General features: G+C 43.6%; 1 protein-coding gene across 1 annotated transcript in view; it reads right to left on the reverse strand.

Annotated features, from left to right (window-relative positions):
- The window catches only part of LOC126281175 (lipase 3-like), an 83,951-nt gene that overhangs the window by 51,916 nt on the left and 5,016 nt on the right, over positions 1-27,019 (reverse strand). The window contains exon 2 of the mRNA XM_049979861.1: positions 20,636-20,794. Within this exon, the coding sequence (XP_049835818.1) occupies positions 20,636-20,773 (138 nt within the window). The 5' untranslated portion in view covers positions 20,774-20,794. The remainder of the gene's footprint in view (positions 1-20,635; positions 20,795-27,019) is intronic.

The following is a 27,019-nucleotide window of genomic DNA, read 5'->3' on the forward strand; positions in this document are numbered from 1 at the left end:
GTCGGTGTATATCACACTCACCAGGATTTCCTGAAGCTCAGTCCTATTTTTCTCAGAATTTAGGACATATTGCACATTTTTAGATTTTTGATCGCTTTTTCCGGGTCGACGAATCCTATGAATGTGTCTCGATTTTTCTTCAATTTTGCTTCCATTGCCAATCGCAAAGTGAGAACTGCGTTTCTGGTGCCTTTATGTTTCTTCAAACCAACCCGATCGTCATTCAATGATCCTCAATTTTCTTTTCCCTACTTCTGTAAATTATTGTCGTCCAGATCTTGGATGCATGAGCAATGCTTGGATGCATGAGATGTGAAGCTGATTGCGTGATGATTTCCCACTTATATGGGCTTTTTATCTTCGGAACAGCGTATATGATATTTGTACGAAAGCCTGATAGTATATAACCAGTGTCATCCATTCTACACACCGACCTGAACAGTCATTTGGTTGTCATTTCCCTCAATGACTGTGGAAATTCCGATAGAATGTTATCGATCCCTTCTGCCTTACTTGTTCTCAAGTCCTCCAGGGCTCTTTCACATTCTGGCTCTAATACTGTGTCCCCTTTTCAATTCTTATCAGTTCTAATCCCTTCTTGTAACATGTCATCAGGTAAGTTGTCTCGCTCACAGAGACCTGCGACATACTCTTTTAACCTTTCTACTCTGTCTTCTGCGTATCCCGTTGCACTCTCAGTGTTACCACCCTTACTTTTAATTGCACCAAAGGTTGTTTCCGCTTTTCTGTTTGCTGAGTCAATCCTCCAGACTAGTGTTTTCGTTTCGATTTCTTCACATCTTTCCTGCAGCCGTTCACCATGGCTACCCAGCATTTGTTATTTATTTCAATCTCAAGGGAGTTATATTGCTGTATTCCCATCTTTTCATGAACATTTTTGCACTTTCTCCTCTCGTCGATCAATTTAACTATTTCGTCTCTTACCCAAGGTTTCTTCGCAGTTACCTCCTCTCTACCTATGTATGTTTGTCCAATGCCTGCCATTGCCCTTTTTAGAAGTGTTCATTCTTTCGGTCGATTCTCTTAAACTTCAGTCTACTCTTCATCATTACCAAATTCTGATCTGAATCTATATCTGCTTCTGCGTACGTCTTACAATCCAACATCTTATTTCGGAATCTCTGTCTGATCATGATGTAATCTACCTGGAACCTTCCCGTGTCTCTTGGTCTTTTCCAAGTATACTTCCTCCTCTTGTGCTTCTTGAACAAATTATGCGGTACTATCATTTGAAAATTATTGCAGAAGTCAATTAAGCCTTCTCTACCCTTATTTCTAATGCGAAGTCCATATTGTCTCGTAACCTTTCTCCCACTTCTTCCCCTACAACCGCATTCCATTCTCCACAATTATTAGATTTACATCTGCCTTTGCATGAAGAATTACCCACTCATTATCCTCATAGATCTTTTCCGTCTATTCGTCTTCAGCTTAAGACGTCGGCATGTATATCTGATCTATTGTTGTCGGCGTTGGTTCGATGTCAGTTCTGACAATCCTAGAACAATCCTATCTCTGGACCGTTCACAGGAACTCACTCTCTATTGTACCTTCCTATTCATAGAGAATCCTACCCCGTTATACCATTTTCTGATTCTCTTGGTGTTACCCTACATTCATCTGATCAGAAATCCTTATTCCATTTTCCATTTCACTTCACTGATCCCCCACAGCGCTATATCTAGATCGAGCCTTTGTATTTCCCTTTTCAGATTTTCTAGCTTTCCTGTTGCTTCCGTACTTCTGTCATTTCGTATTCAGACTCGTATAATGTTATCCCCGTCGTTGGTTATTTCGTTTTTTCATGGTAATGTTTTATTTACCCATATTTAAATAAGGATACCATTCATTGCACCATCTGGAAATTTTGTCGAAGACTATATGCAGTTCCTTACAATCTTTCAATGATAATACTTTATTATACACAGCAGCATCGTCAAAGAACAATCTCATAGTAATGCTGATTATAGTGGATAAATCGTATATATATATATTGATAACATCAGAAGACCTAGTACGCTTCCTTGTGGCACACCCGATGTAATTTTTGTTTCCATACAACATTCATCACCAGTTATAACGTACTGGCTTCTACTAGGCCAATCGAGCCAATCATTGTTTGCGACGGTACTCCATGTAATCGTATCTTGTATGCTAGTTGACGATATGGCACACTGTCGATCGCCTTTCAGAGGCCAAGACCAACCTATTTACATGCATCCATCTTTTGCAAGATGTCATGTTTGAATCAAGCAAGCTGCATTTCACGCATGTTGTACTTCCTGAATTAGCTCTGCTGCTTTGAGCTCAACCTGTAGCATTCAGGCTCTTTATCTCGATTACATGAGTGGCTGTATCTAGTGATTTTCTGTGATGAAGAGAATGTTGAGATTGAGGTATACAGGCGAAAAACCAAAATCTATATGTAAAAAATGTTGTCCTTCTCTTCCTTAACCCTAGATCTCTAAACTTCCTTAAAATTTGTGACTGCAGTTTGTACCAATTCGTAGTTCCCGATAGTCTAGTACGGTCAGTATATTGTATGGAATAGGACATTTTGTACTTCGTCCAATGGCACGGCGGAGAGGCTTGTCCGCAGTTTTAAACACCAGTTGACTAAGGCGGTTGACACATTTCCAATACGTCGGCCCACACCCTGTTTTTGAGCACCTATCGCACTACGCCAATTGACGGACGCAGTCCGGCGGAGCTCCTTCGTGGACGACAGACGCGGAGCCTTCTCTATGTGCTGGTGCCATCCTCCTCCCGCCCCCACTCCCTGCCCTCGCAGTGGTATGCCCCTGGCACGGCCGTGTGGGCCCGCGAGTACGGGTGCAAGCCGGTTTGGACACCCGCCACGGTCGTCCGGCCCATGGGCGGCGTGTGACGTCGGTGCAGACGTCGAAAGGGTTGGAGCGCCGCCATCATAATCAGCTCCGCCCTCGTGCTGCCACAGCACTCGCGCTGCCGCCTCCGTTCCTACCTCCTTCAGGTACGGACGTGGTCCTCAAGTCACCGTCCCAGCCCCCGGTTGCCGTCTCCCCGCAGGCCTGCCGTCGGTCCTCTCCGCCTCCGGGTGGATCGGCGGCTGCCTCCCCCGCCCTGGACTCTGGATCGGCTGATACCTCGGGCGTTCCTTCCTCCCCGCCAGTTGCGGTTGATACGCCTCTTCCCACTGCCGCCCACCTCGGCACCGTCTGGGGCGTTTCCGACCCTACACGCGATTTTCGGTGGGGAGGGATCTGGTACCGCGCGCCACGGAATTTGAATCCTCGCCAGACGTAATGGACGTCAAAGACCCCTAGAGGTCTCTGCACCATCGCGCCGTAAGCTGTGGTGGAGCACGCCTCCTGGCCCACATTTAGTGTGATGGCGCCACAGCGGAACACGTGGTTCCAGCGGCCAATAGCGGCGCCTCCAATAGGGTAGTTAAGCGCCTGCCTCTCGCTCAGCCACCCAAAACCAGGCTATCATTGTTGGCAAATTCACCCCTTCCTTCCGCCTCCTCGATTTCTATATCACCATCTATGGCCGTCCTATCGCCCTCACCCCCACCCTTAAGTACCTTGGTGTCACCCTCGACTGTCGCTTCTCCTGGAGCCCCCATCTCCGGACAATCCAAGCCAAGGCACGCTCCGGGCTCCATCTCCTCAAGCTCCTTTCTGACTGTACATGGGGTCTGGACCCGTCCACCATCCTCCACACCTATAAATCCCTCATCTGCCCTATGCTCTGCTACACCCATCGTGCCTGGATCTCTGCCCCTCCTACCTTTTACAAATCCCCTCAAATCCTTGAACGCCATGCTCTCCACCTCGCCTATCATATCCGTCTCCTCTCCTCCAAGCGGATCCCATACGATCTTATTCTGTTCCCGCCAGCCGCGGTGGTCTCGCGGTTCTAGGCGCGCAGTCCGGAACCGTGTGACTGCTACGGTCGCAGGTTCGAAACCTGCCTCGGGCATGGATGTGTGTGATGTTCTTAGGTTAGTTAGGTTTAAGTAGTTCTAAGTTCTAGGGGACTAATGATCACAGCAGTTGAGTCTTATAGTGCTCAGAGCTATTTGAACCATTTTTTTATTCTGTTCCCCCATCTCCTCCTCTTCCTCAAACAGATACGGATCCTGTACACCTCCTGTAAACTTGATCCCCCTCACCCACTTGTCTCTCACATCCTCTCCCACCCCCATACGCTGCTGCACCTGTATTTTCACGTCCCACATGCTCTCCATCTATCCACCCTACTTACTCTCTCCCAAGGTGGCTTCTGCCAGCTCCCCCTCCCTGATGATGCCCTTCTCCCCTACACCTACCCTTCCTATCAACTTTGATCCTCCTCTCACACTTCCTGTCTTTTTTTTCCTTAGGGCACCCTCTCTCCCTTCTCTTTCCTTTCCCTAAATCATCCCTTCCTTCCCCCCCCCCTCCTGCCCTGGGCTTCCCATAACCCCTCCGCCCTGTATTTTCCCCCCATCCCCCCTGCATTGGCATACCTGCTCTCCCCTCTCCTGCCGCCACCACCTTCCTCCCCTCTGGGCAGGACCCTGGACTCGCATACCCTCAGTGGACATTCACGCGCCGGAGATCATCGCCATCAGTTTAGTGTCTGTGGGGTCGTGATTGTGGTTTAGTGTTTTTTGCCGCCACGCTCCTTGTTCACTTGTACCGTCTCAGTCGTCAGTGTTTGTGTGCAGTGCCGACAGTTTTTCGTGTGTTTTCGTCGAGTGTGAACGGCTTCAAGTTTTTTATTTATTGTATCTCCTGTTTTTTAACCACCTATTTGTTACTTTTCTGTCTCCTTTCTCTCTATTATTGTAAAGCTTGTGGCTGAAGAGCGGTGTAGATGTATCCGCAGCCAGGCCACCTTTGTATAAGGTGAAAAATAACAATAAAGAAAAATAAAGAAACGCTCAGCCAGCCAGTCTAATCACGCGTACGTCGGTTGACACCTCGCCTCACCATAGACAGTTTACTTCCTGGTTCTGTGTACGAGTGGACGTGCTTGTTTCCTTGTGACTCCGTTGTTCGATCTTGTTGTATTCGTTCTGTCCTTCTTTGGTCGTGTCCGTCCTCTCCCGCTGTGTTGTCCGCGGGCCTCTCCGCGGGTCCGGCCGCGCTTTCCGTCATTGCTACCCCGCGGTCGTCCCGGTCGCAGTTACAACAATTTCCAAGAGCGTTGGCCACGGAATGCCAACCTGCCGATGCGTGAGCCGTTTGCAGGCCAAGCCTCGGTCTGTCCCGGCTTTACTCAGTCCTTCTCGAAAGTACTTGGTACAGTGCGACATTTGACTCAGCGCTACCCTTCGCTGCTTGTTCATGGTATAAAAGAAGTTTGCATAAAACGAGACAGCGTAGTGATCTGTCGACAAAATCCTCCAATATGAATTGAAATGACAGGAGAGAACGATAAGAATTATCAATATCTGTTGCGCGATATGCAGTTGCATACTCGATGTGTACTACATATTTGCTATGGAACTACATTGTAACTATATGCAGAAAAAATTTAATGATTAGTTGACGATGAAAGAGTAGAAAATTACAACAACGGAATGCGTTGTTCTGTACATCAAGAAGCATTTTGCGCTAAATTTTCAGGCATGGAGTACATAATGTATCTGGTAGTACGAATACCAACTTTCTGAAGTCATACACATTAAACCACTGTCAGTTGCAACAGTTTTCTATGGAAATGAACGAATCCCGTTTAAAAGACAAATTCTTTATCGTCAAAACAGTCGAAGAGATCTACACTGTTTTTCTCAAGACAGTTTACACATGTTTGATAATGAGGTTGTAAACGTCATAAAATATTTCGCTGCCGGCCGGTATGTCCGTGGGGTTCCAAGCGCTTCAGTCAGAAACCGCGTGACCGCCACGGTCGCAAGTTCAAATTCTGCCTCGGGCATGGATGTGTGTGATGTCCTTAGGTTAGTTAGGTTTAAGTAGTTCTAAGTTCTAGGGGACTGATGACCACAGATGTTAAGTCCCATAGTACTCAGAGCCATTTGAACAATTTTTATTTCGCTCAATTTAAATGTGACAAAGGCTTTCCGTGAATATGATACTAAGTAAGTCAGAATTAACTGGCAACCTAAGCACGACAATCCGTGTAACTGTCTGCATCTGTACGGCTGCCAAGAGTTTGCGCCAGATATAAATTATATTGCATCTTCAGTGCTCCAAAAAGTAATTAAATAATACTGAAAATTAGTTCTGCTTGTGATCTATGTTGTTGAGAAATCTGAAACATAAAACCAAGTTGCATATAAATACAAATTAAATTAGGTCTTCAGTGCGCCAGAAAGGTAGTTAAATAATACTGAAAATTTGTTTTGTTTGTGATCTATGCTGCAAAATCTGGAATATAAAACCAAGTCGTATATAGTGTAAATGTATTACCATTTTGATGCAGCTACGTTTGCAGTCTCCCTCTCTTTCCCCTCCTGACGCACGGAAATCTTGACGTGTGGAAGGTGGAGGTGGGGGACGGGTGGGCAGTGCCCTGTCAGGATGCGCACAATGGCACTCGTGGCAAAGCACTGCTCACGAGCTGTGTTCTTGGCCTTCCCTGGTTTACAAGCTTCTCTAGCGCATTGCGTGTTACGGACATTGTAATGTTGCTAAATACTGTCCCCAAACTGATCGGTAGTGTCGCCAACAGGAGCGCCATCGTCACTTGCACGCAACACGAGCACCAGCAACGGTGACACTGCCATTGACAAGATTAGTTTGCACCTACAGGTTACGTCCCCCCCCATGAACTATGGACCTTGCCGTTGGTGGGGAGGCTTGCGTGCCTCAGCGATACAGATGGCCGTACCGTAGCTGCAACCACAACGGAGAGGTATCTGTTGAGAGGCCAGACAAACATGTGGTTCCTGAAGAGGGGCAGCAGCCTTTTCAGTAGTTGCAGGGGCAACAGTCTGGATGATTGACTGATCTGGCCTTGCAACATTAACCAAAACAGCCTTGCTGTGCTGGTACTGCGAACGGCTGAAAGCAAGGGGAAACTACAGCCGTAATTTTTCCCGAGGACATGCAGCTTTGCTGTATGATTAAATGATGATGGCGTCCTCTTGGGTAAAATATTCCGGAGGTAAAATAGTCCCCCATTCGGATCTCCGGGCGGCGACTACTCAGGAGGACGTCGTTATCAGGAGAAAGAAAACTGGCGTTCTACGGATCGGAGCGTGGAATGTCAGATCCCTTAATCGGGCAGGTAGGTTAGAAAATTTAAAAAGGGAAATGGATAGGTTAAAGTTAGATATAGTGGGAATTAGTGAAGTTCGGTGGCAGGAGGAACAAGACCTTTGGTCAGGTGAATACAGGGTTATAAATACAAAATCAAATAGGGGTAATGCAGGAGTAGGTTTAATAATGAATAAAAAAAATAGGAGTGCGGGTAACCTACTACAAACAGTATAGTGAACGCATTATTGTGGCCAAGATAGACACGAAGCCCACGCCTACGACAGTAGTACAAGTTTATATGCCAGCTAGCTCTGCAGATGATGAAGAAATTGATGAACTGTATGATGAGATAAAAGAAATTATTCAGGTAGTGAAGGGAGACGAAAATTTAATAGTCATGGGTGACTGGAATTCGTCAGTAGGAAAAGGGAGAGAAGGAAACATAGTAGGTGATTATGGATTGGGACTAAGAAATGAAAGAGGAAGCCGTCTGGTAGAATTTTGCATAGAGCATAACTTAATCATAGCTAACACTTGGTTCAAGAATCATAAAAGAAGGTTGTATACATGGAAGAATCCTGGAGATACTAAAAGGTATCAGATAGATTATATAATGGTAAGACAGAAATTTAGGAATCAGGTTTTAAATTGTAGGACATTTCCAGGGACAGATGTAGAGTGTGACCACAATGTATTGGTTATGACCTGTAGGTTAAAACTCAAGAATCTGCAAAAAGGTGGGAATTTAAGGACATGGGATCTGGATAAGCTGAAAGAACCAGAGGTTGTACAGAGTTTCAAGGAGAGCATAAGGGAACAATTGACAGCAATGGGGGAAAGAAACACAGTAGAAGAAGAATGGATAGCACTGAGGGATGAAGTAGTGAAGGCAGCAGAGGATAAAGTAGGTAAAAAGACGAGGACTACTAGAAATCCTTGGGCAACAAAGAAATATTGAATTTAACTGATGAAAAGAGAAAATATAAAAATGCAGTAAATGAAGCAGACAAAAAGGAATACAAACGTCTCAAAAATGAGATCGACAGGAAGTGCAAAATGGCTATGCCGGGATGGCTAGAGGACAAATGTAAGGATGTAGAGGCTTATCTCACTAGGGGTAAGATAGATACTGCCTACAAGAAACTTAAAGAGACCTTTGGAGAGAAGAGTACCACGTGTATGAATATCAAGAGCTCAGATGGCAACCCAGTTCTAAGCAAAGAAGGGAAGGCAGAAAGGTGGAAGGAGTATATAGAAGGTTTATACAAGGGCGATGTACTTGAGGACAATATTATGGAAATGGAAGAGGATGTAGATGAAGATGAAATGGGAGATACAATGCTGCGTGAAGAGTTTGACAGAGCACTGAAAGACCTGAGTCGAAACAAGACCCCAGGAGCAGACAACATTCCATTAGAACTACTGACGGCCTTGGGAGAGACAGTCCTGACAAAACTCTACCAGCTGTTGAGCAAGATGTATGACACAGGTTAAATACCCCCAGACTTCAAGAAGAATATAATAATTCCAATCCCAAAGAAAGCAGGTGCTGACAGACGTGAAAATTACTGAACGATCAGTTTAATAAGTCACAGCTGCAAAATATGCAAAATACTAATGCGAATTCTTTACAGACGAATAGAAAAATTGGTAGATGCGGAACTCGGGGAGGATCAGTTTGGATTCCGCAGAAATTTTGGAACACGTGAGGCAATACTGACATTACGACTTATCTTAGAAGAAAGATTAAGAAAAGGCAAACCTACGTTTCTAGCGTTTGTAGACTTAGAGAAAGCTTTTGACAATGTTGACTGGAATACTCTCTTTCAAATTCTGAAGGTGGCAGGCATAAAATACAGGGAGTGAAAGGCTATTTACAATTTGTACAGAAACCAGATGGCAGTTATTAGAGTCGAGGGGCATGAAAGGGAAGCAGTGGTTGGGAAAGGTGTGACACAGGGTTGTAGCCTCTCCCCAATGTTATTCAATCTGTATATTGAGCAAGCAGTAAAGGAAACAAAAGAAAAATTTGGAGTAGGTATTAAAATTCATGGAGAAGAAGTAAAAACGTTGAGGTTCGCCGATGACATTGTAATTCTGTTAGAAACGGCAAAGGACTTGGAAGAGCAGTTGAATGGTATGGATAGTGTCTTGAAAGGAGGATATAAGATGAACATCAACAAAAGCAAAACGAGGATAATGGAATGTAGCCAAATTAAATCGGGTGATGCTGAGGGAATTAGATTAGGAAATGAGACACTTAAAGTAGTAAAGGAGTTTTGCTATTTAGGAAGTAAAATAACTGATGATGGTCGAAGTAGAGAGGATATAAAATGTAGACTGGCAATGGCAAGGAAAGTGTTTCTGAAGAAGAGAAATTTGTTAACATCGAATATAGATTTATGTATCAGGAAGTCGTTTCTGAAAGTATTTGTTTGGAGTGTACCCTTGTATGGAAGTGAAACATGGACGATAACTAGTTTGGACAAGAAGAGAATAGAAGCTTTCGAAATGTGGTGCTACAGAAGAATGTTGAAGATTAGATGGATAGATCATGTAACTAATGAAGAGGTATTGAATAGGATTGGGAAGAAGAGAAGTTTGTGGCACAACTTGACTAGAAGAAGGGATCGGTTGGTAGGACATGTTTTGAGGCATCAAGGGATCACAAATTTAGCATTGGAGGGTAGCGTGGAGGGTAAAAATCGTAGAGGGAGACCAAGAGATGAATACACTAAGCAGATTCAGAAGGATGTAGGTTGCAGTAGGTACTGGGAGATGAAGCAGCTTGCACAGGATAGAGTAGCATGTAGAGCTGCATCAAACCAGTCTCAGGACTGAAGACAACAACAATAACACAGGTTACGTACCCGTCAAGCGCTCCAAGGGCACTTCGCCTGCTGCGTATTTAAGTCACGGCTCAACCACCAGCAGCCACAACCGACTACAATGTCGTATAAAGCCTCACTGTTCCGAGATGCAATGAAAACGGTCACCACTAACCTTTCGCCGACGTAAGAGATGCAATGGATCCTGTACTACTTGTAGCATGCCTCTAGCTGAAAGTCACACTCAATGCGGCATATACACTACTGGCCATTAAAATTAATACACCACGAAGATGACGTGCTACAGACGCGAAATTTAACCGAAAGGGAGAAGATGCTGTGATATGCTAATGATTTGCTTTTCAGAGCATTTACACGAGGTTGGCGCCGGGGGCGACACCTACAACGTGCTAACATGAGGAAAGTTTCCAACCGATTTCTCATACACAAACAGCAGTTGACCAGCTGCCTGGTGAAACGTTGTTGTGATGCCTCGTGTAAGGAGGAGAAGTGCGTACCACCACGTTTTCGACATTGATAAAGGTCGGATTGTAGCCTATAGCGATTATGGTTTATCGTATCGCGACATTGCTGCCCGCGTTGGTCGAGATTCAAAGACTGTTAGCGGAATATGGAATCGGTAGGGTTCAGGAGGGTAATACGGAACGCCGTGCTGGATCGTAACGGCCTCGTATCAGTAGCAGTCGAGATGACAGGCATCTTATCTACATGGCTGTAATGCATCGTGCAGCCACGTTTCGATCCCTGAGTCAACGGATGGGGACGTTTGCAAGACAACAACCATCTGCACGAACAGTTCGACGACGTTTGCAGCAGCATGGACTATCAGCTCGGAGACCATGGCTGGGGTTACCCTTGACGCTGCATCACAAACAGGAACGCCTGCGACGGTGTACTCAACGACGAACCTGGGTGCACGAATGACAAAACGTCATCTTTCGGACAAATCCAGGTTCTGTTTACAGCATCATGATGGGCACCTCCGTGTTTGGCGACATCGCGGTGAACGCACATTGGAAGCGAGTATTCGTCATCGCCATACTGCCGCATCACACTGCGTGATGGTATGGGGTGCCATTCGTTACACTTCTCGGTCAACTCTTGTCCGCATTGACGGCACTTTGAGCAGTGGACGTTGCATTTCAGATGTGTTACGACCCGTGGCTCCATCCCTCATTCGATCCCTGGCAAAACTTACATTTCAGCAGGATAATGCACGATCGCATGTTGCAGGTCCTGTACGGCCCTTTCTCGATACATAAAATGTTCGACTGCAGCCCTGGCCAGCACATTCTCCAGATCTCTCACCAATTGAAACGTCTGGTCAACGGTGGCCGAGCAACTGACTCGTCACAGTAGCCAGTGACTACTCTTGATGAACTGTGGTGTGGTGTTGAAGCTGCATGAGCAGCTGTACCTGTACACGCCATTAAAGCTCTGTTTGACTCAATGCCCAGGCGTATCAAGGCCGCTATTACGGCCAGAGGTGGTAGTTCTGGGTACTGAATTCTCAGGATCTTTGCACCCAAACTGCGTGAAAATGTAATCACATGTCAGTTCTAGTAAAATATATTTGTCCAATGAATACCCGTTTATCATCTGCATTTCTTCTTGATGTAGCAATTTTAATGGCCAATAGTGTATGTTGGTACCATCAGCAGCCCTAGCCAGGGTTTTTTCGTGGGGTGAAAGCCAGAGCTGTCCCCCCCCCCCCTTTCCAACACTGAACACTACTTTCAGTCCAATTACAATAAATATGACATAAAAGAAATTATTCACTTAGTGAAGGGAGATGAAAATTTAATAGTCATGGGTGACTGGAATTCAATAGCAGGAAAAGGATGAGAAGGAAAACTGGTGGGTGAAACTGGGATGAGGGTAAGGAATGAAAGAAGAAGCCGCCTGATAGAATTTTATACAGACCATAGCTTAATCATTGTTAACACTTGGTTTACAAATCACGAAAGAAGGTTGTATACCTGGAAGAGGCCAGGAGACACTGGAAGATTTCAAGTGATTATACAAGGGTAAGACAGAGATTTAGGAACCAGATTTTAAATTATAAGACATTTCCAGGGGCAGATGTGGTCTCATACCACAATCTATTGGTCGTGAACTGTAGATTAAAGATGAAGAAACTGCAAAAGGGTGGGAATTAAAGGAGATGGGACCTGGATAGACTGAAAGAACCAGAGGTTTTAGAGTTTCAGAGAGAGCATTAGGCAACAACGATTGACTGGGACGGAGGAAAGTAATACAGCAGAAGAAGAATGGGTAGCTTTAGGAGATGAAATAGTGAAGGCAGCAGAGGATCAAGAAGGTAAGAGATGAGAGATCGCAGACGATCTTGGGTAACAGAAGAGACACTGATTTTAATTGATGAAAGGAGAAAATATAAAAATTCAGTAAATGAAGTAGGCAAAAATGAATACAAACGTCTCAAAAATGATATCGACAGGAAGAGCAAATGGCTAAGCAGGGATGGTTACAAGACAAATGTAAGGTTGTAGAGACATGTATCACTAGGATTAAGATAGATACTGCCTTCATAAAAATTAAAGAGACCTTTGGAGAGAAGAGAACCAATTGTATGAATATCAAGAGCTCTGATGGAAAATCAGTTCTAAGCAAAGAAAGGAAGGCAGACTATTACAACGGCGATGTAGTTGGGGGGGAATATTATGGAAACGAATGAGGACGTAGATGAAGATGAAATGAAAGATATGATACTGCGTGAAAAATTTGACAGAGCAGTGAAAAACCTAAGTCGAAACAATGCCCCGGGAGTACATAACATTCCATTAGAGCTACTGATAGCCTTGAGAGAACCAGCCCTGTCAAAACTCTACCATCAGATGAGCAAGATATATGAGACAGGCGAAGTACCCCCAGACTTCAAAAAGAACATAACAATTCCAATCCCAAAGTAAGCAAGTTTCGACGGGTGTGAAAATTACTGAGCTATCAGTTTAATAAGCCACTGCTGCAAAATACTAACAGGAATTCTTTACAGACCAATGGCAAAATTGGTAGAAGCCGACCCCGGGGAAAGTCAGTTTGGATTCCGTAGAAATGCTGGAACACGGGAGGCAATACTGACCCTACGACTTATCTTAGAAGATAGGTCACGGAAAGGCAAACCTACGTTTTTAGCATTTGTAGATTTAGAGAAAGCTTTTGACAATATTGACTGTAGTTCTCTCTTTCAAATTCTGAAGGCGGTAGGGGTCAAATACAGGGAGCGAAAGCCTACTTACAGTTGGTACAGAATTCAGCAAGGGTAGAGGGTCATGAAAGGGAAGCAGTGGTTGAGTGGTTGAGAAGGGAGTGAGACAGGGTTGTAGCCTATCTGCAGTTTGATTCAATATCTATATTGAGCAAGCAGTAAAGGACACACAAAAAAACTTGGAGTAGGAATTAAAATCCATGGAGAAGAAATAAAAACTTTGAGGTTCGCCGACGACATCGTAATCTGTCAGAGACAGCAAAGGGCCTGTTAGAGCAGTTGAACGGAATAGATAGTTTCTTGAAAGGAGGGTATAAGATGAACATCTACAAAAGCAAATCAAGGATAATGGAATTTAGTTGAATTAAATCAGGTGATGCTGAGGGAATTAGATTAGGAAAAGTGACAGTTAAAGTAGTAGATGCGTTTTGCTATTTGAGGAGCAAAATAACTGATGATGGTCGAAGTAGAGAGGATATAAAATGTAGACTGGCGATTTCAAGGAAAGCGTTTCTGAAGAAGAGAAATCTGTTAACATCAGGTATAGATCTAAGTGTTAGGAAGTCTTTTCTGAAAACATTTGTATGTAATGCAGCCATGTATGGAAGTCAAACATGGAAGGTAAATAGTTTAGACAAGAAGGGAACAGAAGCTTTCGAAATGTGGTGCTACAGAAGAATGTTGAAGATTAGATGGGTAGATCACATAAATAACGAGGAGGTACCGACTGGAATGCGGTAGAAGAGGAATTTGTGGCACAACTTGTCTACAAGAAGGGATCATCAGTTTAGTATTGGAGGGGAGCGTGGAGAGTAAAAATCGTAGAGGGAGGTCGAGATATGAACACACTAAACAGATTCAGAAGGATGTAGGCTGCAGTAGTTATTCGGAGAGGAAGAAGATTGCGCAGGATAGAGTAGTATGGAGAGCTGCATCAAACCAGTCTCTGGACTGAAGTCCACAAGAACAATAACAATAAAGTGTGTCAAACCAGGATACCACGAAGTCAAGCTAATACTCTCGGTTCAGAAGGGCTATGCTCTCCTGCATCCTGCAGCCCACCATCTCCCTCCGATAAGGAATGAAAGATTAAAAAGCCCATCATTCGAATCTCACACCAGCTGCGCCGTTCCGGCCGCCAGGCGTCACTTTCACAGCCTTAGTGCATCCGACGTTAGCGGCCCCCACACTCGGCACATCTGCGCCCATCGCCGTTGCCATCACGACTGCGTTACTATGGACTAGTGTCATGATTACGTCACGATGATTGTCTCATTTCTAGTACCAGATCAGGACGTTCTTTCAGTTGTGTTAATCGGGCCCTGTTTTGTCTACTGTGCAAATAAGTGTTCTGGCATACTACTTGAGAATCATCAGTCATTAAAAATCACTTATTAGCGGGCAGCCTTACCACTCAGGACATTTATTTATTTACTAATTAATTTATTTATTCTGACTGATTAGGACTGTAAGGTCCCCTCTTATGTACCCAAGGTTTCACACAAGTAGTATCTATCTTACATCATAGTTAACTAACAACTAACAATAATTTTAGTATGACAAATAGTATTAAAATGATGTGAGTGCCCATAGAGACAATATGAGTAATGATACTGATTAGGACTAATAAGTTAATACTGGAAGTATTTCTACTACTCTGATGCTACCACCACCAATGACGATAATAATTATAGTAATGATTACAATACTAATGTTAATAATAATAGTAATAAATATAATAATGACAACAAACAGGAGGAGGGGGAGGAGTAACACCTCTTAAAAAACCTTGGTCCAGCTGGCCCGACTGGTAGTATCTTGTAAAGGCTCCTTTCCAGGGAACAGGTGAAGAGGATCAACCGTTCGCATGGAAAATGAAGATAAAGATCTCACAGGCAGAGAAGGCGGGAGAATTCTCTTCTTAAAATCCAAGCGGCGTCTGTTATGGAAACCACCAGCAACTTGGTCAGCGATTGTTCATCCAGTGGATGCGGATGTAGCAACTGCTCCAGGAACTAACGGTCCCTGGTTATACACAATCAGCCTAGCTGGGCAAAATTTAATAACAAGCATATGGTTCGTGAGAGCAACGACAAAATTACCCTAGGCGGTAACCAATCCACCCGTCGGCAGGCGGCAAACGGGCATTCGGATTCCGGGGGACCTAGGCAACCACGAACTCAGAGAAAGTCGGAGTTCTCTGACAAACTACTGGCTAAAACAACAACATTCATTGGCACACCAAATATCAATACACTGATACAAACTGTAAAGCTAGTCAGTCTTACTACAAAACGCGACAGAAAAAATATCCTATTACTAGCACTTCAGGAAACACGATATACTGACGATGATACTACAGATTATGGAGCTACCGCATATTCAAGAGCAAAACTGATAAACAGATTGGTAAAGGTGTCACTTTGCTGGGAATGGCTGTACTTGCACACAAGAATATCATAAACTCCGTCAAGGAATTCACTCCCATCAACAACAGACTCATGACGGATCGTATACAGTGCGCCAACAGAAATTATAGACTTGTCAACGCTCATGCCCAAACCAACATAGACCATAAGAAAAACCCTATCGAAGTGTAGAATTTCTGGAACCAATTGGAGAAGACTGTGGCGAAGATCCCCAAGAAGGACACCATCTTACTCCTTGGTGACTTTAACGCGCAACTGGGCAGAGAAAAAGAACACAGGAAGATTATAGGCAGATATCCTGCGCACAAATTTACCAACAGAAATGGAAGGCGACTAGTTGATCTTTGTTAACAATTCAACCAGAAGATAATGTCGATGTCTGTACGAAAGCGCCGCAGAAAGCAAAAACTTGGCGCTCTCCTATTCGAGAACTTGGAGAATTCTAGATTAACCATATAGCAATCACCCACAAGCAGCTATGAGAAATTCATGATGTACAAGTCCGAAGAGATGCCAATATTGACTCAGACGACTACCTTACACGAGTCAAAGATCTTAAGAAATAACACCTACAGATATTCGACGTAAATAGTCTCCACAAACAAACATAAAGGACGATTGGGAGAAAGAAGAAGCAAACACATGGGAAGAGTTCAAAAACAAGATTATACGTAAAGCACAGGAACTACTACCGCTGAGAAGAAAGAAAAAAACATGCATGGTGGAACGACAACACTAAAAACGCTCTGAATCATTCAAATTGGCCTTCCAGAAATACAGCAGCAGGAAAACGACAGAGACACAACAAAATTTCTTCAAAGTACGGAAAGAAATAGCCAGAATCAACAGACAAACCAAGAGAAGATACCTAAACGTACAATTGGAACAACTGGAAAGTGACTTTCAGAACTACCATGTAACAGGACATTTACAAATAGGATAAGATATTCACACCACAAAAACTCTGCTTTAAAAAACAAAATGGAGAATTAGCATTTACTAATGAAGAAAACTGCAAAGAACTCGCAGTTTACTTCGTCAATTTACTAAATTGTCCAGAACCTACAGAAAGATTCCCATTTATTGAACCCACACACACCAACCAAGACTCCGTATCACCCTCAAAAGAAGAAATCCCCATGACATGCACCATCTCAAAAACAACAAAGTGGCCGGAGATGATAACATAGTAGCAGAACTACTGATAAATTTAAACACACTTGGGGAGCTCATGGAAATTATCAAAGAAATTTCGACAACAGAAGAATTACCTGACGACTGGAAGTGTGCACTTATCCACCCCCTGGACAAAAAAGGCGACGTAACGGATGTCAACAATTACCGATGCATTTAACTGCTACCAGTCACCTGCAAGATATTCTCTTCATGACTATTGCAGAGAACAGAGGAGCAAATTGAACAAAAGATAGGGGAGTATCAAGCGAGTGTCCGATCCGGACGTTCCTGCCCTGAAAACACGTAAGCTCATTGAACAGGCACTCTCCATCACAATCTCTAAAGTAATATTCTTGGGGAAATCTCGGAATGTTTTGAGATCAGAACTGAAAGACAGACTATCTCCAACTCTGTTCAATATCATTTTGGACAAGGTCATAAGGGAATGGGAGAGTGAGCATAGAAAACTTGGTCTATGGAAACCAGGAAAACTGAAGTCACCTCGCTAGTCTTTGCCGAGGGCATTGCAATTCTTAAAGACAGTGAACAAAATGCAATACATCAAATAGAAATATTCAAACAATGAGCCGAGAACGTTGGCTTGCACATTTCTTTTGAGAAAACGGAATTTATGTGTACACTCTTGAACATACAGCATCTCACCACAAAATATGGATGGATAAACAGAATTCCACATTTTAAATACCTGGGGGAAATTTTAAAACCCACTGGACTAGAAAAAAAAACTCAAGAAACTCGAGCACAGAAAATAGAGTGCCTACGGTCGAACACACCAATTTTACAACAAAAAGTACATGTCCATGCATGCAAAAATCAGGCACTACAGCACTGTCATTGAACCCGAGGTGCTATACGCAGCAGAAACCTTGTCACTCCATGACAAGATGCTACTGTAAAATCTACAAAAAGAAGAACAAAAGATCGTTAGGATGGACCACAAAAAACAGAAGCTGGACATCGAATGCAAACCAACAAAACTACAGAGGAAATTTCATATACTGCTGCTGACATAAGTAAAACACACCTTAAATTCTATGGACACATACACAGACTCCCTGAGTATAGATTCACAGCCACTGAAAACCTTAAAGGTATGACATGGGCCGCACAAGTACGAAAAGACCTTACTGATGCTCAACTCACCATTCATGATACTGCAGACTGTTACATCTGCAGAAGCAAAATAGACAAGTGGGAAGTCCAGACAGAGACAAGAGCTAAAAAGTCCGGTACAAAATGGACAGACGAAATAAAGAAAGCCATTAGCGAGAAAATTAAGGTCTCATGGAAAAACCGCAGGAAGAACTACATATATTTTAACTAAAGTTCAGTCTTGATCCCAACACTTATGTCTTAATAATATAGGTGACCGGTTTCAGTTATATTTATATAACCATCTTCAGACCCATGGCTTCCTTGGAGGATGATAGGCGGAGCTCTCCTCAGCTGTTCCTCAGCTGCTTCGTAGCAGCTGAGGAGAGCTCCGCCTACCATCCTCCAAGGAAGCCATGGGTCTGAAGATGGTTATATAAATATAACTGAAACCGGTCACCTATGTTATTGAGACATACGTGTTGTGACCAAGACTGAACTTCAGTTAAAATATAATACTATATTGATCACTGTTTCCAAAAATGTTTACCAATATTGTAGAAATATAGATGCTTCATGTGATCCACAACGGGTCTACTACGTGTCTAAACATAACAACAATGACAACAGAAAAAGTATTTATAGGTGTACAAAATAGATACTTTATGTTATAGTGAGTTTTGGGGACGGGAAACTTAGGTGACTGCACCAGCTAAGAATACTGGAAAATGAGGAAAATCTAGTTGGATAGAAGGATGCAAAGGGGTAGCGAGTGTGTGCAGGGATAATATTAATCCTTATTGCTGCTGTAGTAGACATCATTAACTGTCTTCTGAAGCTGCAGATGTTATTCAGTTCTCTAATGTAATGAGGAAGGTTATTCCAGAGAACGTTACTGAGAACGTCTTCGAGAAATTGTTCCGATTAATGCAGTGGGACCGAAAGGATTTAGCTCAGATGGAAATGGGTGTTTCCTTAAAGTTGTTCAGACGAGAGTGTTAAGGTCGAGGAGAGATATGAGGGACAGCGTACGTTGATAAGATAGTAGAGGAGACAGAGTGTTTCTAAATCTCTGCATACAGTCAGTATAGGAGTGTATGTGACCGTGAAACGTGATCAAAGAATCTAATTTCACATATGTCACGTATAAATTGAACTCATGCCTATCACTATACAAGGCATGAAAATACGCTACTGACCATTAAAGTTGCTACACCAAGAAGAAATGCAGATCATAAACGGGTATCGATTGGGCAATTTATTATACTAGAACTGATATGTGATTACATTTTCACGCAATTTGCGTGCATAGATCCTGAGAAATCAGTACCCAAAACAAACTCTGACTGTAATAACGGCCGTGATACGCCTGGGCATTGAGTCAAACAGAGCTTGGATGGCGTGTACAGGTACAGCTGCCCATGCAGCTTCAACACGATACCACAGTTCATCAAGAGTAGTGACTGGCGTATTACGATGAGCCAGTTGCTCGGCCACCATTGACCAGACGTTTTCAATTGGTGAATGGTCTGGAGAATGTGCTGGCCAGGGGAGCAGTCGAACATTTTCCGTATCTAGAAAGGCCCGCACAGGGCCTGCAACAAGCGGTCGTGCATTATCCTGCTGAAATGTTGGTTTACGCAGGGAACGAATGAAGGGTAGAGCCACGGGTCGTAACACATCTGAAATGTAACGACCACTGTTCAAAATGCCGTCAATGCGAAGAAGAGATGACCGAGACGTGTAACCAATGGCACCCCATACCATCACGAAGGGTGATACGCCAGTATGGCGATGACGAATACACGCTTCCAATGTGCGTTCACCGCGATGTCGCCAAACACGGATGTGCCCATCATGATGGGGTTCCTGGGTTCGATTCGCGGCGGGGTCATGGATTTTCTCTCCCTCGTGATGGCTGGGTGTTGTGTGATGTCCTTAGGTTAGTTAGGTTTAAGTAGTTCTAAGTTCTAGGGGACTGATGACCATAGATGTTAAGTCCCATAGTGCTCAGAGCCATTTGAACCAAGCCCATCATGATGCTGTAAACAGAATTGGATTCATCCGAAAAAAATTGTGGTTTTGCCATTCGTGCACCCAGGTAATTCGTTGAGTGTCATCTCGACTCCTAGTGATACGAGGCCGCTGGGATCCAGCACGGCGTTCCGTATTACCCTCCTGAACCCACCTATTCCATATTCTGCTAACAGTCGTTGTATCTCGACCAACACGAGCAGCAATGTCGCGATGCGATAAACCGCAATCTCGATAGGCTACAATCCGACCTTTATCAAAGTCGGAAACGTGATGGTATGCATTTCTCCTCCTTACACGAGGCATCACAACAACGTTCCACCAGGCAACACCGGTGAACTGCTGTTTGGTCAACTGAAGTTGGAAACTTTCCTCATGCCAGCACGTTGTAGGTGTCGCCACAGGCGGCTACCTGTTGTGAATGCTCTGTAAAGCTAATCATTTGCATATCACAGCATCTTCTTCCTGTCGGTGAAATTTCGTGTGTATAGCATGTCATCTTCGTGGTGTAGCAATTTTAATGGTCAGTAGTGTAATAGAAAGTTTTATTGAGCACTAAAATTGTAGAATACCGCACCCTAGGTTTTTCCTTACCGAGTTGAGATGCTTGGAGGAGTATCCGGCCATGAGGAAGAGCAGGTTGGTGCAGACGTCCTTGTACACAGCCTTTGACCGGCAGATGGTGGCTCCGAGGCCCTCCAGGAACTCGCTGTGCGGCACCAGCTCGTGCATCCCCAGCTGGTTCACCACCGCCTGCCAGCAGACGCAACAACTTTGTCCTCAGGTCTCCGGCCAGTCGTTCGTATGTGCGTCCCTCATAGCTTCCATGTTACACCAGGCGACTGCTTGTATACACCAACCTGACTTTCATCCCTTCGGCCTCCACCCCTTTCACTCTGTCGATGTAAGATTGTGGAAAAGCCTATAACGGGGTCTACTCATCCTCGAGGAGACAGATGAGAACTCTTGAATAAAGAAACAAGCCGTCAAAGAGGCATCAAATCGAACAGGTTCTTCTTATCAGATAACTTGAAATAGAATTCAAATTTGTACCTGTCTTATTGCAGACGATATAAGGAATGGAAATATTCCGATGAAGAGATTATTGTAAACACGAAAACTGGAAACAGTGTAGATGCAAAATGAGTTTTCACTTCCTGGTATATAAAAATTCTGTGCTGGACGGTGGTTCGAACGTAGAGCCTTTTTCTTTCGCGACCAAGTGTTCTATCGATGAAGCTATCCAATTGCAATTCACGATATGACCTCATATCTTCACTTCTATATATACCTTTCCTCCTGCCTTTCAATTTGCCGAAGGTTAAAGTCCCAGGTTCGAGTCCCATTCTGGTACACTGTTCTTTGTATCAGGACGTTTAAATATTAGATATGTTGAAGAAAACTTAAGACAGATCAGCACGGCTCATAAAAATAAACATATGGTATTCCATGGCATCATTCAAGTCTATGCACTGAAGTGCTCGCAATCTTATGAGGAGGTAGAATACCTTTAGGAAGACATACATAAACTGGTAAGTAACAACAAAACACACTACCTTATGATACTGGAAGATCTTAATGAAAAGTAGGACTAAAATGAAAAACTAATTCCTCAATGGGAAGCATTTGGTATCTTTCAAGAAATGACACACTCCATGATTAAGTAAAATTTGTACTTAACAATTTACTCTAGATGTTATCAATTAAATACATGATTAGTATGGATGAAATCGACCCAAATATAATATGTACTGTATTTATCAAATACAGAAAAAATATACAGAAAGTTAATAAAACGCTTTCAAATTGCATATATTCATAGAGTTCTACAATGCACAGCAAGAACAATAAGAAGCTATAAAAAACATCCTCTTCTGACAGAAAGCTATATAGGGTAGACGATGAGAATATATTAAAAATATGCGAGATTAATTTAGCGTATAGTGTACTACATTATATGAATTAATTGAAGGTAAGCAGTCTGCAACACAAAATTAAGTATTCATATAAAACATACAGGCTGTAAAAAAGAAAAATACTATTTGGTGCAAAAATACATGAAATATGTAAAACCACAAGATCTAGGGAAATACAACTACTGTTGAATAACCATATTGCCGAATTACTAAGCAGAGTTACTGAACACGGTTTTGCGAAGTTCTTTCACAAAAGAAAACGAAGAAAATTTTCTAGAATTCGAATAAGCACAACTGCCAGCATAAGTAGCTTACATGAGAACCTCCCCATCGCACACCCCTCAGATTTAGTTATAAGTTGGCACAGTGGATAGCCCTTGAAAAACTGAACACAGATCATTTGAGAAAACAGGAAGAAGTTGTATGGAACTATGAAAAAAATAAGCAAATTATAGAAACTGAGTAGTCCATATGCAAGATAAGCAACATCAAGGATAATATGAGCTCAGGAGCGCCGTGGGCCTGTGGTTAGCGTGAGCAGCTTCGGAATGAGAGGTCTTTGGTTTAAGTCCTCCCTCAAGAACAAGTTTAATTTTTTATTTTAAGACAATTATCAAAGTTCAGGCACTCACACATAATCAATTTCGATCTCCAAAATTCCAGGACATGTTCAGATTTGCTTGGACATATGCAGGATTTGACGGTCTACACACGGAAAAATTTGAAAACGTTAAAAACATATGTTTTGACAGACAACAGGGAAAACTGTGCGACTGTGAAACTATTGAATTCATTTGTTGCAGTTTATGTGACGAACTCTTATGTTTTCATCACTTTTTTGGGAGTGATTATCACATTCACAAGAAAACCTAAATCGGGCAAGGTAGAAGAATCTTTTTACCCATTCGCCAAGTGTACAGGTTAGGTGGGTCGACAACATATTCCTGTCATGTGAAGCACATCCCGTCACCAGTGTCATATAGAATATATCAGACGTGTTTTACTGTGGAGGAATCGGTTGACCTATGACCTTGCGATCAAATGTTTTCGGTTCCCGTTGGAGAGGCACGTCATTTCGTCTACTAATCGCACGTTTTTGCGGTGCGGGCGCAAAACACAGACACTAAACTTATTACAGTGAACAGAGATGTCAATGAACGAACGGACAGATCATAACTCTGCAAAAATGAAGACCTGAACCAATGACCTCTCGTTCCGTAGCTGCTCACGCTAACCATGGGACCACGGCGCTCCTTAGCTCAGATTATCCTTGATGTTGCATATCTTTTGCATGGACTACTCAGATTGTATATTTTGCTTATTTTTTTCGTAGTTCCACACAACTTCTTCCTGTTTTCTCGATTGATCTGTGTTCAGTTTTTCAAGGTCTAACCACTGTGACAACTTATAACTAAATCTGAGTGGGATGCGATGGGGAGGTTCCCTTGTTAGAAGCAGATATCCTAGGTGTAGAGAAGCAGCTTAGATCGGTTAATAAAGGCAATGCCTCAGGTGAAGTTGTATATCAGTCGGGTTCCTTTGAGAGTATGCTGAAACAAATTATTCCATACTTCGCAATCATATAGGACTGTTAGCGCCCCGAAAGATACGTACGTAAATACCGAAGAAGGGAAATAAGAGCAAGCCACTGAATTACGGACCCATATAACTCTCGTCGATTTGCAGTGGGATTTTGGAACATATGCTGTTTCCGAACGCTATGAAATACCTCGAAGAAAACGATTTATTGACAAACAACCAACACGGATTCAGAAAAATTGTTCACGTGAAACACAACTAGCTCTTTATTCTCACGAAGTATTGAGTGCTTTCGACAGATGATGTCAGAGTGATTCCATATATTTAGATTACCAGAAGGCTTTCAGCACTGTACCTCACAAGCGATTTCTCATAAAATTACGTGTTTAGGGAGTATCGTCTCAGCTATGCGACTGGATTCGTGATTTTCTGTCGGAAAGAATTCAGTTAGAAGTAACTGACGGGATGTCGTAAGGCAAATAATATCTGGCGTTCCCCAAGAAAGTGTTCTAGTCCCTCTGCTGTTCCTGACCTACATACAGGATTTAGGAGACAATCTGAGCAGCTTCCTGAGCGTGTTGCAGATGTTACTGTCTGCAAAGTTGTTAGACGATCAAAAAAAGATATCTCTATGATGCGAGAAGTGGAAGTTGATTAAATAATGAAAATCGCGAAGTCGTCCATATGAGTAATAGAAGCAATCCGTTAAATTTTGGTTACACGACAAATTACTCAAAGACAAAGCCTGTAAATTCAGTTAAATACTAAGGGATTATAATTACAAATAACTTAAACTGGTGTAAGAATGTATATTATGTTGTTGGTAAAGCATATCAAAGACTGCTGTTTATTGGGAGGACACTTCGAAAATGTAACAGGTCTACAAAAGAGACTGCTTACACTATGCTTGTCCGCCCTCACCTGGAGTACTGCTGTGCGATGTGGGGTCCGAAGGAGATAGATTGATGAAGGACACTGAAAACGTTCAATGAATGGCAACTAGTTATGTATTATCGCGAAATAGGGACGAGAGTGCTACGGATATGATATGCGAAATGAGGTGGCAGGCATTAAAACAAATGCGTTTTTCCATGCGGCGGGGTCTTCTCATGAAATTTAGATCACCAGTTTTCTCTTCTGAATTTGAAAATATTTTTTGGCATCCGCCTACATGGGGAGAAATAATCATCAAAATAATACAAGAAAAATCTAAGCTCGCACGGAATGTTTAATTGTTCATTTTTCCTGGGCGTTGTTCGTGAGTTGAACTGTAGTGAAATAGCTTGAAGTTGATTTTACGAAACCTCTGTCAGGCACTTAACTGTGAATTGTAGAGAAATTATGTAGATGTAGATATATTTCACTACCTTTGTGACAGCATGTAGGTTCCGAGTGGGCACCAATGAACACTGTCAGGGGGTAATCTTCAACTACATGTTTAACTATTTGCCTACGAGCCCCACAATCGCACTTGGGGGACGCTATTTTCTCCCATCTTAGTAGCGAGACAGTCAATCTGCATATTTCGTTCGAATTCTATTTAGGGTAGACAAGGCTTTTCGAATCTACATCTACATTTATACTCCGCAAGCCACCCAGCGGAGTGTGGCGGAGGGCACTTTACGTGCCACTGTCATTACCTCCCTTTCCTGTTCCAGTCGCGTATGGTTCGCGGGAAGAACGACTGTTGGAAAGCCTCCGTGTGCGCTGGAATCTCTCTAAGATACATTCGTGATCTCCTTGGGAGGTATAAGTAGGGAGAAGCAATATATTCGATACCTCAAACAGAAACGCACCCTCTCGAAACCTGGACAGCAAGCTACAGCGCGATAGAGAGCGACTCTCTTGCAGAGTGTGCCACTTGAGTTTGCTAAACATCTCCGTAACGCTATGACGCTTACCAAATAACCCTGTGACGAAACGCGCCTCTCTTCTTTCGATCTTCTCTATCTCCTCTGTGAATCCGACCTGGTACGGATTCCACAGTGATGAGCAATACTCAAGTATAGGTCGAACGAGTCTTTTGTAAGCCATCTCCTTTGTTGATGGACTACATTTTCTAAGGACTCTCCCAATGAATCTCAACCTGGCACCCACCTTACCAACAATTAATTTTATATGATCATTCCACTTCAAATCGTTCCATACGCATAATCCCAGATATTTTACAGAAGTAACTGCTACCAGTGATTGTTCTGGTTTCATATATATATATATATATATATATATATATATATATATATATATATATATATATATATGTCTTCAGTCCTGAGATTGGTTTGATGCAGCTATCCATACTACTCTATCCTGTGCAAGCTTCTTCATCTCCCAGTACTTACTGTAACCTAAATCCTTCTGAATCTGCTTAGTGTATTCATCTCTTGGCCTCCCTCTACAATTTTTACCCTCCACGCTGCCCTCCAGTGCTAAATTTGTGATCCCTTGATGCCTCAGAACATGTCCTACCAACCAGTCCCATCTTCTTGTCAAGTTGTGTCACAAACTTCTCTTCTTCCCAATTCTATTCAATACCTCCTCATTAGATATGTGATCTACCCATCTAATCTTCAGCATTCTTCTGTAGCACAACATTTCGAAAGCTTCTATTCTCTTCTTGTTCAAACTACACTCCTAGAAATGGAAAAAGAACACATTAACACCGGTGTGTCAGACCCACCATACTTGCTCCGGACACTGCGAGAGGGCTGTACAAGCAATGATCACACGCACGGCACAGCGGACACACCAGGAACCGCGGTGTTGGCCGTCGAATGGCACTAGCTGCGCAGCATTTGTGCACCGCCGCCGTCAGTGTCAGCCAGTTTGCCGTGGCATACGGAGCTCCATCGCAGTCTGTAACACTGGTAGCATGCCGCGACAGCGTGGACGTGAACCGTATGTGCAGTTGACGGACTTTGAGCGAGGGCGTATAGTGGGCATGCGGGAGGCCGGGTGGACGTACCGCCAAATTGCTCAACACGTGGGGCGTGAGGTCTCCACAGTACATCGATGTTGTCGCCAGTGGTCGGCGGAAGGTGCACGTGCCCGTCGACCTGGGACCGGACCGCAGCGACGCACGGATGCACGCCAAGACCGTAGGATCCTACGCAGTGCCGTAGGGGACCGCACCGCCACTTCCCAGCAAATTAGGGACACTGTTTCTCCTGGGGTATCGGCGAGGACCATACGCAACCGTCTCCATGAAGCTGGGCTACGGTGCCGCACACCGTTAGGCCGTCTTCCACTCACGCCCCAACATCGTGCAGCCCGCCTCCAGTGGTGTCGCGACAGGCGTGAATGGAGGGACGAATGGAGACGTGTCGTCTTCAGCGATGAGAGTCGCTTCTGCCTTGGTGCCAATGATGGTCGTATGCGTGTTTGGCGCCGTGCAGGTGAGCGCCACAATCAGGACGGCAAACGACCGAGGCACACAGGGCCAACACCCGGCATCATGGTGTGGGGGAGCGATCTCCTACACTGGCCGTACACCTCTGGTGATCGTCGAGGGGACACTGAATAG

The sequence above is a fragment of the Schistocerca gregaria genome, chromosome 7, assembly GCF_023897955.1.
Source record: "Schistocerca gregaria isolate iqSchGreg1 chromosome 7, iqSchGreg1.2, whole genome shotgun sequence".
Taxonomy (NCBI): domain Eukaryota; kingdom Metazoa; phylum Arthropoda; class Insecta; order Orthoptera; family Acrididae; genus Schistocerca; species Schistocerca gregaria.